This window comes from Candoia aspera, chromosome 10 (genome assembly GCF_035149785.1).
Source record: "Candoia aspera isolate rCanAsp1 chromosome 10, rCanAsp1.hap2, whole genome shotgun sequence".
Taxonomy (NCBI): domain Eukaryota; kingdom Metazoa; phylum Chordata; class Lepidosauria; order Squamata; family Boidae; genus Candoia; species Candoia aspera.
Genome location: NC_086162.1, coordinates 5788959 through 5801786, shown reverse-complemented (window position 1 = coordinate 5801786; position 12828 = coordinate 5788959). Strand labels below are relative to the sequence as shown.

Sequence of the window (12828 nt, the reverse complement as noted above, 5' to 3'; positions counted from 1 at the left end):
GTTCGCAACGGGAGCAAGGCTTTTTAAGTTTGTAATTGGCGCGCTTTTGCTCATTCTCAGCTTTCTTCGTACTTTGCATACTATTCATTCAATAAATTAGTTTTCTCTAGTAATTACTGATGAGACTCCTTTTTTTGGAATAGGCAATCATTACATAAAGCTGAGAATCTTTAATATCAGTCTGCTAGCATCCATCCAGTTTCCTGTGAGGAGTTTAATTAGCGATGACTGAAACTGCCCCAACCTCAACCACCGGCTCGGGGGAAAGTCAGCTCTCCAGAGGTGGGGAACAAGAGCCCATGGGACCGCGGAGAGAGGGGACTCTCACGCCAGGGTCGGATGACCTCTCCGAGGCAACGGATTCCAGTTGCGATACGGAGAAGGCAGTGAAGTCAGTGGTAGTCAAGAAGACGGAGGGACCCTTGTATGGGTCGCCACCAGCCCCAGCCAAGCCGGTGTATTCCTCGCTGTTTCCGACCGTGCAGATCACCAAAAGGACAAGAGCAGTGACACCTACGGAGATGGAGACGGAGAAATCCCAGCAGCTGGAGGCGAGGATGAAATCCATAGAGGATTTGTTGGCAAAGTTAACCTTTACCAGGGACACTCAGAAAAAGGAAAAGATGGGAGGTGAAGAAGGTAGTGACTCTCCTGACACCTCCGCGTCCCCAACCCCCCCTTCCCCCGTAGACAAACAGGGAAAGCAACGGAAATATTGGGGGGGAGGGCCCCCGCCGAGCAGGCCTCCAAAGAAAGCCTCCTTACCTTCCCCAAGTAGGGAGCAGAAGGAGAGAGGACGGAGCCGGGAGGGGGGGAGATGTGTGAAACTTCGACTGGCAGAGGCTCAAGAAATAGCGCCAGAGGGGCAGGAGGAAGAGCCACCACAGCCACGAAGGGCTAAGCACAAAAAGAGACACGATAGCCCAACCCGGGTCCGATATCGAGACTTTAATGTGAAGTTTAATGGGAATCCCACAAAGCTGTCATTTTTTTTGACGAATGCACACAGCTATATGGAAGAGTTTGGGAGCGTGTTTCGTTCTGAGCGGGCTAAGATTAATGCTGTCGCGACCCAACTAGAGGAGAGGGCAGCAGACTGGTTCGTGAGACTGGTTGACATGGACGCTTTGGAGTTGGATTGCTTTGATGATTTCATGTGGGCAATGAAAATGCATTTTGGTGATCCTCTAGCTGAGGAAAAAGCAAAGGTAGCCCTAAGGGAGTTGGTTCAAGGCTCCAGATCAGTCTCGGATTATGCGCTGGAGTTTCAAGCACTCTCCGGCAAAGTACAGGATTGGTCTGCCACCACCCTTGTAGAGATGTTCAAAGATGGACTAAGACCAGATATACTACGATGGGCGGTTGTACGGGACGACCCAGCAACGCTGTATGAGTGGATACAATTGGCTGCGAAGGTTGAGCAAGCCCAAGCTAAGTATACTCAAACTAAAAGAGGTCCCAAACAACAAGCGATGGGGAAACCTACAAGGCCAGCAGCTACTGCTAGCAAACCAGTGAGACGGTCGTGGCAAGAAGAAAAAGAAAGCCGTTTTGCCAAAGGATTGTGCCTGCGGTGTGGTAAGGAGGGGCACCTGGCAGCTGCATGTCCCCGCAGGAAGCCAGAGGAACGGAGAGACAGATCGGGGGGGAAATCACCAGTGGCACCGAGGAAGCTGAAAGCGACAGTAGCAGAGCTGGTGGAGGATGCAGACTTGTTTTAGTATGGGAGCCCCCACGCACACGCAAACAGCTGCAATCGTTTCTCGGATTTGCGAATTTTTATCGTCCATTTTTGGAAAAATTTGCTGAGATTGCCTTACCCCTAACCGAATTACTCAAAACAAAGGGTGTGGGAGACACCCGCAAATCAAAGAATCCAGGGGCACTCCTAAAATGGACGCCTGCTTGTCAACAGGCGTTTGACCAACTCAAGCGACTGTTTACCTCTGAACCAATCTTGCAACACCCCGATCCTGACAAACCATTTGTGGTGCAAGTCGATGCCTCAGACTTTTCTATTGGTGCCCTCTTATTGCAAGGCAATGAGCAAGGACAATTAAAGCCTTGTGCTTATCTGTCACGTAAAGACTCCTTTTTTTGGAATAGGCAATCATTACACTGTAGCTGAATTGACCTGGGGATTCCAAATTGGGGAATGCTGACCTATAGAGGGGACCTTGTTTTGCACAATAGAAAGGCACAGTGACTATAGTAATGTGAACCCTCAAGCTTAAGTGGTTAAGGTACTAGGCTAAAAACCAGGAGACTCTGAGTTCTAGTCCTGCCTTAGGCACAAAAGCCAACTGGGGGACCCTGGACCAGTCCCTCCCTCTCAGCCCCAGAGCCAATCAGGTGTGGTATGAGAGTTCTAGTCCCGCCTTAGGCATGAAAGCCGGCTAGGCGACCTTGGGCCAGCCACTCTCTCTCAGCCCAAGAGCCAATCAGGCGTGGTAGGAGAGTTCTAGTCCCGCCTTAGGCACAAAAGCCAGCTGGGGGACCCTGGACCAGTCCCTCCCTCTCAGCCCCAGAGCCAATCAGGTGTGGTAGGAGAGTTCTAGTCCCGCCTTAGGCACGAAAGCCGGCTAGGCGACCTTGGGTCAGCCACACTCTCTCAGCCCAAGAGCCAATCAGGCATGGTAGGAGAGTTCTAGTCCCGCCTTAGGCACAAAAGCTGGCTGGGTGACCTTGGGCCAGTCACTCTCTCTCAGCCCCAGAGCCAATCAGGTGTGGTAGGAGAGTTCTACTCCCGCCTTAGACATGCAAGCTGGCTGGGTGACCCTGGGCCAATCCCTCCCTCTCAGCCCACCCACCTCTCAGGGTTGTTGTTGTGGGGAAAACAGGAGGAGGAAGGAGTATTAGCTATGTTCCCCGCCTTGAGTTATTGATAAAAACAATAAAGGCAGGATAAAAATAAATAAATTAATTGAATGTCCAAAATGCATGTTCTTCTGTCTTTCCTAGGTTTGATCTACAGTCCTCTGAGAAACATTTGTGGGAAATGTTCTGCCAGATCATCACAGCACGTAGGGCTTTCAATTCGTTTAAAGGTCAAGAGAGGACCTGCTGGAGGCTGACCGCTCTCATACTACCAGCACTACAGCAAATGGCACTGTGGAACAGCAACAACCATTGTGTTGATCCTGAAGCAAGCAATTGTTGCAGGGAAGGCCACGGGAGAGGCCAGTAGACTAATCTGATATGGCATCTCCTCCGGTTTTCTGTGGGGTGACTCATCTCCACTGATCATAACCTGAACAGCAGCAGCCTCTGAACTCTGTGAGCCATGCTCCAACAAGAGCGGCATTTCTCAGCCTTGGCAACTTCAAGACGTGTGGACTTCAACTCCCATTTGTACACTACACAGGTCAGCTGCAGAAATGCTTATCTTGGGAGGGGAGGCAGGCAGGCAACGTATATGAAGCAGTTGGTCTTCAGATTTGGAATTAATCGGGCAGAAAACTGGAGCGATGGCATCAGGCTGGATTTGGTCTAAGATGAAGTGCCTGTAAGAATTCTCTCTGATTAGCAGAGTTCCCCCTTCCCCTTGCAGGAAAACCTGTGCGCACTCAATGTTCATTGTCTATTTTATCAATAAAATTAGGCTTACAACAATGTCATACTCTCTACTACCCACAGGGACCATTCAGAGAAATAAGGGGCCAGTTTGGCAGCTGATGGACACGCAGAAAATAATGTTTTGGGTTTTAGTGTTAGCTTTAGTATTTTACAGCCAGGGAGAGAGACATTCTAGAGGGAATTCCTATCTAAGGCACCAAAACAACTTGATCCGTTTGGATATTACTTGCTGAGATGCCATGGAATTGTACTTGACACCCATTGACTGCAAGGGTCAATGCTTGCCATCTTGACCTTCCTCTGGTAATAACCCACAGCTCTTTCAAAGACATTTTCATCATCTCTTTGATCCTGTCCATCCATCTGCTTTGCTTTTCCTCCACTTGCCTCAACTTTGCCATGCATCACTGTATCTTCTAATCGACCATTTGTTCCTATTACATGCCCTAAAGTATGTGAGTTTTTCTTTGCTGATTTTTGCCTCAGGGGAAAATCAGCCTTCATTTGTTCCAGGACTGATGGATTGGTTCTTCTTGCAGCCTGTGGTACTCTTTGTAACTGTCTGCAAATCTATAATCTGGAGGCATCTATCTTTCATGGAGCTGTGCTGTTCAATAGCAAAATGTCCTCAGCTGCCTGCAACAACAATATAAACAGATGCCAGACGAGATTTCTTAATACATAATTCTTCTGTTGTCATGAAAGAAATGGCTATAGCCTAGACAAATTTGAAAGCTCAGTTTGGAAGTAAAATCCCTGGATGCTTAGTACCATGTATATTCCATCTTTATTCTCAAGTACTACGTCAGTCACACAGCCCCTGGGTAAGAACTAAGATATCATTCAGTTCCCATTGTGTCTGCAAGCTGTAGGTATCTTGAATCTGCCAATTCAGTGGGCTGTGAAGGCGAGGAAGATGCCCGTTGACATGGAGCTAGCCTGACAGGACAGCAGTTTTGAACTCCCATCATCTTAAGCATTAAAAAGAAAAACAGAATTACTCATCTCCCCAATCACCTTTCAATTGTGGTAGTGTGTTGCCCTGTCCATGGTGCTGAACTTCCCAAATGGAGATGTAAGAAGATTGGGGTAGAGCTGGAAGGCTATTGGGACCCTCTATGTTCATGATAACGGCTCTTTCGGATACTGCTTGAACCTGAATCCTTTCCCACTCTCTTCCTTTCAACTGAATTCTAACCGACAGCGTCACAAAGTCAGGGAAATAGGGAAGATCAAATAGAGGCACTAATCATAGCTACAAATGCGCTGATTTTGGACCCTTTAAGCCCCCCTCCTCCAAGCCAGACCACTGGGCAGCTTAAAATCAGCCGTTTAGCCACTGAGTTTTGACAATGCAATCTGGGGTTTCCCCGAAGTCACCACATTGGAGCTGGGGAGCTATATGGGGACTGTGAACCAGTCCATCTCTGATTTAAAATTAAAATGAGATATTACAAGGTGGGAAAGTGTGCTACTGATTTTTGGCCATTAGCTGTGGAGTTTTAAAAGGCACAGATAATGGGGGAGAATGAACAAAGGCTGCAATAAAGTGCTTGGGGGACATATCAGGCCCTAGGCCTTGGATTCTTCAGCCCTGATATTAAGGTAGAGTAGCCTAAAGGATCCGCTGCACACTTAGAATGCTGGAGCATGCTAAATATGGCAACTGTTAAGACTGGATTAATCAGTTCATTGGATTAGTTTATGTATGAACAAGAAAATGGATTGATTCAGTTCATTCATTCATTCACCAGGTCAACTGTATTGTGTGAACACTGCCTGTTTGGCAAGGGTTCTGAGAGTCTGAGAGAGACTGGCCTTATTCCCATGACATCCTTAACTGACTCAAGTGGGGACAAGGCAAGAATGCATCATGGGAATACTAAATACTAAATGGAGTCAGTTGACAGTCAAGCAATCCAAGGGGTTCCATTGAGTCCTGAGCATATTTAGTGTTACATAGGGTTAAACTACTTAGAAGTGTCATGGGAAATGCTGACTCTTAATCTGAGAATCAGTGTAGTGGTTAAAGGCATTGGGCTAGAAGCCAGGAGACTAGTCCCACCTTCGACATGAAGCCAGCTGGGTGACCTTGGGCCAGCCATTCTCTCTCAGCCTTAAGAAGGCGGCAAAGGCAAACCACTTCTGAAAATGTTGTCCCCAGAAAGCTGCAGGGACTAGTCCAGGTAATTGCCAAGAGTCAAAACTGACTTGAAAGCACTAAAACAGAACAAAACACTCTTAATTCGTCCATGATCAAGACAACGTCCTAAATAAACACTGCAAAATGAGGCCTCTTTAGATATTCTATATCCATGATGCTTCTGTTTTCACCACACCATGCAGTATATTTATGCTGGAAAACCAAGATGAACAGGTCACAAACGGGTAAGGCTTCCTTTCCCAGCCTAATCATGGCACTGTGGATTTCTTTTTTTTTTTCCCCACTCCAGTTTGTAGGGGAAAAAAAGGAGAGACTCTCATTACTGCCTCGTCCTCTGTTAAGCAGATGATGGTTGCGATTTAATCAGGCATGTGACCACAAAAACACACATACGCAGACTAAATGGCCGATTCACTTCTGTTACAAATTCACTCAGCAGCTTTGGCAAGGGACATCTTTATTTCCATCTTTATCTGGAGCTTGGAAATTGCTAAAGCAGCCCAGCTCTGATTATTGTACTACGGAGATAAAATAGATGACCATTTTGATCATTCAGAAGGTATATTTGATACGTGTTTCTTGTCTGTGATTGGCACTACAGTAGTCAATCATCATTATAAAAATTATAATTTTATTATTTTTAATACAATATTTATTATCATGTTTTATTTATTTCTCTTTCATTATTCTTAGCAGTTCTGCTATGGTTCTAGCGTTCCTTTGCCAACATTTGCAATCCTCTGTGGTATGGGAATGGTTTGCCATTGCATTCTTCTGGATTTCTTTCTTTTCCCTAATTTTCCACTCTAGCCAAAGCCCTGTATTTCCTGATGGCCTCTCCTCCCCATATTAATCAGCGTGATCTCCTCTAGCTTTTTCAGGTACTGTAGGGGGTGCCACGTACTGCGATGAATAAATGCCTGTTGTTTTAGAAAGTACTAGTTGCAGAAAAGCTGAAAAATATATTTCAAACAGTCAAAGAACAGCCTTCGCTGTTCTTTCTTCCATACAGTCAAAATGCATCAAAGGGTTTTGTTTGTTTCTTTGTTAATATCCCAAATTATTTCCCAGCATCACTATCTAGCTGAATTAGCATGGATTCTTATCATTTTCCACCTCTCTATTTATGATTTTCCCCTATTTCTTTTCTTAGCTTTTCTGAACATAATTACAACCTTTTGGAAGCATTTCAAATGCACAAGTCTAATAAGGCTCCGAATAAACTTCTTTTCAAATAACAGCTGAGCCATGAAATGCCAACCAGAACCAGAACAGAATAATGCAAGGGAAGTCACCAAGATTATAATTGTCTCTTCATACTGAGGAGGGGGGCTTTTCCCCTCCTAAATACATTGAGCACATACATTTTTCTTGAAGCTTGAACAGCTGACAAGCCTCTTTAATTCTGAGAAAAGCATTTCCCAAGCCCCTTCAGTAACTCCATGTAATGATTTCTTCTATAGATTAGTAATACTAAGCACAGAAGACTGAATCACAAAAGAATACTGGCTATTCTTCTTTTTACCCCTTATACAAGAACTCACTACAACTACTATTTGCTACGTCTTTCTTATTTTCCCTCACAGCCAACGCTGAGTTGAGCAGCAGACACCATCCCTTGGAATAGAGACGGGCTGAGAGAGAGGGTGGAATTGAATCCAGAATGCCATCTTTATAGTAACGGTTTGGTCTCTTTCACCCAAATTCCTTCTAAAAAGTCATCTTTTTCTGTGATGTCTTTGACGCTTCAAAGCCATCCCAGTCAAAATGAAGATGCCATCTCAGTAATTCATTTCAAACTGTCAAGACTCCCCAAGAATTTGGTGGAAGCTTCTCTAAGACTTGAAACAACAGGGGTGGGGTGAAACAGTTCTGGTAACTCAGGAATGGGAGTGGCTGACAGCGACTAAGCAGCCTGAGGCCGATGCAGAATTCTTCATTCAAATCATGTTGCGCACCTTTTTCAGGTGCATAACAGGCCTTCCGCTTCTCCTAGTAAGTCATCCATGATAGTTGCAGACTTACACACCCCATATTCCTGCTCTGAGATTCATTTTATTCATGTTGTTGTTTGTTCGTTCAGTCGCTTCCGACTCTTCGTGACTTCATGGACCAGCCCACGCCAGAACTTCCTGTCGGTCGTCAACACCCCCAGCTCCCCCAGGGACGAGTCCGTCACCTCCAGAATATCATCCATCCACCTTGCCCTTGGTCGGCCCCTCTTCCTTTTGCCCTCCACTCTCCCTAGCATCAGCATCTTCTCCAGGGTGTCCTGTCTTCTCATTATGTGGCCAAAGTATTTCAGTTTTGCCTTTAATATCATTCCCTCAAGTGAGCAGTCTGGCTTTATTTCCTGGAGGATGGACTGGTTTGATCTTCTTGCAGTCCAAGGCACTCTCAGAATTTTCCTCCAACACCACAGTTCCAAAGCATCAATCTTCCTTTGCTCAGCCTTCCCTTCCCTATGGTCCAGCTCTCGCAGCCATATGTTACTACAGGGAACACCATTGCTTTAATTATGCGGACCTTTGTTGTCAGTGTGATGTCTCTGCTCTTGACTATTTTATCGAGATTGGTCATTGCTCTTCTCCCAAGGATTAAGCATCTTCTGATTTCCTGACTGCAGTCAGCATCTGCAGTAATCTTCGCACCTAGGAATACAAAGTCTTTCACTGCCTCTACATTTTCTCCCTCTCTTTGCCAGTTATCAATCAAGCTGGTTGCCATAATCTTGGTTTGAGGTTTAGCTGCAAGCCAGCTTTTGCACTTTCTTCTTAGCTACTGTATCTGAAATGTCACATATGAGTGTAGTATCACTGACTAGAAAAGCAGCAAAGGATGGTGTGCTAACTGCACACACTGCCCTTTGTAAAAAACAGTGAAGGAAGGAGGACAGATAAGAAAATGAAGACAAAGGAAGAACATAATTTTTCAGATATGCCAAGGCAGCACGGTAGTTTTTGATCTCTGAAGAAAAGGACTTATCTTTAACCTCAGTTTGCAGTTTGTCATTTCAGAAGGAATGGGAACTCTCAGCAGGCCTGATGTTCTCACCTCTACTGCTTTGCTTGAAGGGTTTCCAAGTAAAGATGCACTTCATCTTGTTCAGGAAGAAGAGAAGCTGCTTCAGCCTTATGAGAGTTGGTCCTACCATTTTTGAATCATATGGATAACTGGCAAGTAATGTCTTGTTGGCACTCCTTGCCTGCCTCCTTCAATTCTGCAGCCTTTATGTGCTCTCTCCTGCCACTGTGAGGCCTTTGGAACGTTTTGACACCCTCTGTTGAGCATTATTGTTTAGAGGGGGTTAAACAAAGTATCAGGAAAAGGAGGGGTTTGTTAATGCATGGTAACCATCACAGGTAAGCAAATGTCCTGCTATTACTGCTAAGTGGATGTAAGACGTGATGGGATTGTGGTCTGTCCCAAGAGAAACCTCCTTCAGTTCTACAAAATATTTCCCCAACCTGAATACCTTCAGTTGTGTTGGATTATATCATGACCTAGGGGGCTAGGACACTGGAGAAAGGGTTCATGTTTACCTTCTGCTGGATATTTGCGTGGGTGTATATTGTGTGGGTGACCGATTGGTTGTGTTCATGCTTCACTTAGTTTCTGAATGAGCCCACCTGCAAGTAACTTAATGGCCGAGGTTCACACACTGTAACATGTTAAGCTACCAGAAAAATAACCATGATTAAAGCTCATCAATCTTAGATGTTATACGATGCAGCTGCTAGGTCTTTAACCTGGTTAAGTGTGTTCGGTTTCCTTCTCTTTTAATCAAAATCCCTATTTTCATATGTTGTATGTGTGCCATCTTAAACATGAAACAGCAGAATAAAAGTGGTTTGAATACGTGAGTAACAAACAGATCAGCTGCAAATAACATTGATTGCACCAACACTCAGGGGTGTCTCTACTGGAGTAAGTACAGAGTTTTCTTCCAAATTTTGGGGCCATGAAACTTCATTTACGTATTCATTTATTTATTATACTGTTTTATATAGCTGCCCATCTCATAACTGTGATCCTGGGCAGCGAACATGGGATTAAAACCTAAGGTTTGCATCTCAATCACATGGTTGACTGGGTAAAACAATTGTGTTTTTCTCCATCAAATCTTGGTGGTTACAAGAGGAATGGGATTCCCCTTCTTAAATGATCATAATTTGATCACTCTTCTGGCATGGAAAGTGCAGGTGGTAGACGGGCTGTGAGCTGTCCGTTAACCTTCTAACTTTTCCAAATTCCCTGGGAGAAAGCAATGGTTTGCCAAGCATGGTGCCAGCTAGTGTCAGTTGATCCTGATGCTCACAACTCAGCAAGAGCAAAAACACATTCATGGTCTGCTGGGTAGAAAACAGCAGCATGGATTTTTTTCAAGGAGAACCATTGCATGCAGGAAAAAAGGACAAAATGCGAGCACAGTCAAGAGGAGGACAGATGGGCTGTACAGTAGCAAAACATAAATTGGTCCACTGGGCCCTCAAATCTAGTTATGGCTCCCTAAGATTTTGAGGAGGACTCTCTCTGACCCCACTTGGAGATGCAAAGAACGTTCTGTTGGTGTGGAAAAGGACACACAACTTGGAAAGAGCAACAACAACAAAAATCCTAAAGCCATTCAAAGTTGCATTAACAGATGCCCCGTTTTCAAAATGTGGAAGGCTCACCATTTTTATGGCCACTATGGAGAGCTAGATTTAAATGCCTGCTCTTGAGCACAGTCAAGACTCAATTACTAAAAATAATTTTACTGTCGTAAACCAAACAATACTATCACTGGGCATGAGCAATAACGGAGGAGACCATAAGAACTTAATGCTTTTAATAACTGAGTATCTTCTGCATCTCATTTGCATTTCACCTGTATAATCCTTTGTTAATACAACTGTTACTTGAAAGAAAGATAGCTATGTTCCCCTAAATAATTTACCTTTAAAATGGTAAATTAGGGTTCCTTTGTAGGAGGAGAACCTTGTCAGTCTATGGTGGCAAAAAATCAGAGGGAGTAGCCCCTTTTCCAACTAACTAATTTTATGAAATGGCATGAAGTTTTCTTGAACTGCAGCTCACATCTGATGCATAAAATGGCAAGACCAACATAGGATTTAAACGGGGAGGTGGGGGGGAGGTGGGGGGAGGGAGGAAAAGTAGAGAAGGCAGGTTGCTTATACAGATGCAGGTCACACGTGAGACAGATTATAAGTACCTTATCAATTAACAATTGTAATGTGTTAAAAGCCCATTATGTTTGTTGAGGCCTTCTGAGACTGCATAAAAACTTTTGATGTGAGTCAAGCAACCTGTTGCTCATTTTTTTTTTTCCTTTCCAATTGTATCTTATGGAGTGAAGTGCAGGAGTCATCTTAGATTCAGGTTGGCCTCCCCATCAGTTAAACTTGAGGTATATTCAACTTGCATTTGGGAAGAGTGGAAAGCAGAAAGACTGAAAAAGCTCACTCAAGTTGAGTCTACACATCATCTTTTAAGTTCTGGTTTGGTTGATCTTAGTTTACTGAGAAGACCACAGGCTGCTAGGTTTTCATAATTTAATGCCATACCATTATAAGCCAATGGTTTTGCTCCTACAACACACTGAGCCAAAGCTTAAAGTAGGGTTTCTCCGCCAGGGTTCTGTGGCACCCTAGGGTTCCACAGGAGGTCACTAGGGGTTCCCTGGGAGATCACGATTTATTTAAAAAAATTATTTCAAATTCGGGCAACTTCACATTGAAGAGGTACATCTTGTTCTTTATTTTTAGTTTAAGAACACTGCTCCTATACAGGCTTACACACAAAACGGATATCGTAATTTTGAAACGTCTGGCCTCTATTTGAGACTGAATGGGCAGGGGTTCCCCAAGGCCTGGAAAATATTTCAAGAGTTCCTCCAAGGTCAAAAGGTAGAGAAAAGCAGGCTTAAAGGAACCACATGATAGTTTAATATCACATGTGAATCCAACCAAAGATACCTGTGTGCTGAAGATTTGTGGCAGGGCCTTCAGAGGGGCCAGAATTCACAACCCAGAGTAGCTTGGTTCCTACAGTGCGCCAAGCCAAAGCCAAACCAAGCACATTATGGCTGGGGATGACGTGTGGTTCCAGTTCTTGGATCAACCAACCTAAAGACCTGCAGACTGACCAGACAGAGCAGAGAATTGTTCCAGCAAAGGGAAAACCCAGATCATGAAGCTGCTTACCAGGATGGTTCAGCTGCATTGTGCTCTTGCTCCACTGTGACAGCCCCACAATAGCCACCATCTTGGCCCCCAGGCTGGATCGCCGCTTTTTAGTGGAAGAGAGGCTTGCCGAATCAGAACTGCCACCATTAGTCTTCTCTAGGTTGTACATTTCTCCACTGATGCTGGAGCTGCGGACCACATTCCTGGCTGCTGAGGAGCTCGTCTCCCCATTTAGCATGGCCGCCTGGGGGGACCTCGCTGGCTGCTGGCCAGCTGGGTGAAGCTGCAAGAGAAGACCAGGAGACATGAAGCAGGAGAAGGTGGTCCTTTGGTTGACCATAGAGGCAGACACACTGCTTTGGGCTGAACAACAAATCACATTTAAGTCACTATGTCTTCTCTGAACAGGTGGGAAGTTTTCAAAGGCTGTTCCAAACACTCTATGGCAGTGTTTCTCAACCTCAGAAACTTTAAGATGGGTGGACTTCAACTCCCAGAATTCTCCCGCCAGCATGGGTGGACTTCAACTCCCAGAATTCTCCTGCCAGCATGGGTGGACTTCAACTCCCAGAATTCTCCCGCCAGCATGGGTGGACTTCAACTCCCAGAATCCTGGGAATTGAATTTCCACCTTAAAGTTCCTGAGGTTGAGAAACACTGATCTATGGCTTCTCACTTGGTTGGGGGGCAGGGTCAAAGCCAATCATTGTGGACAATTCACTGTTTTCTAGAACAATACTTTAGCTTTGCACAAAAATGTTTGGGTGTGCACCAAATGCTTCAGCAGATCAGACCCAACAGGTGCATTTGCATAATACATGGTTAGTTTTAACCGTGGTTTGTTCTTGTGGTTGACTATGATCCCAGCCCTTGGGATTGGTTTTCAAGCCAACGCATTGT

General features: G+C 44.9%; 1 protein-coding gene across 1 annotated transcript in view; it reads right to left on the bottom strand.

The window, feature by feature from the left end:
* RIMS3 (regulating synaptic membrane exocytosis 3) overlaps positions 1-12199 on the bottom strand; it is a 32890-nt gene extending 20691 nt beyond the window's left edge. The window contains exon 1 of the mRNA XM_063312055.1: positions 11947-12199. Within this exon, the coding sequence (XP_063168125.1) occupies positions 11947-12166 (220 nt within the window). The 5' untranslated portion in view covers positions 12167-12199. The remainder of the gene's footprint in view (positions 1-11946) is intronic.
* Between the last annotated feature and the right edge of the window lie 629 nt (positions 12200-12828).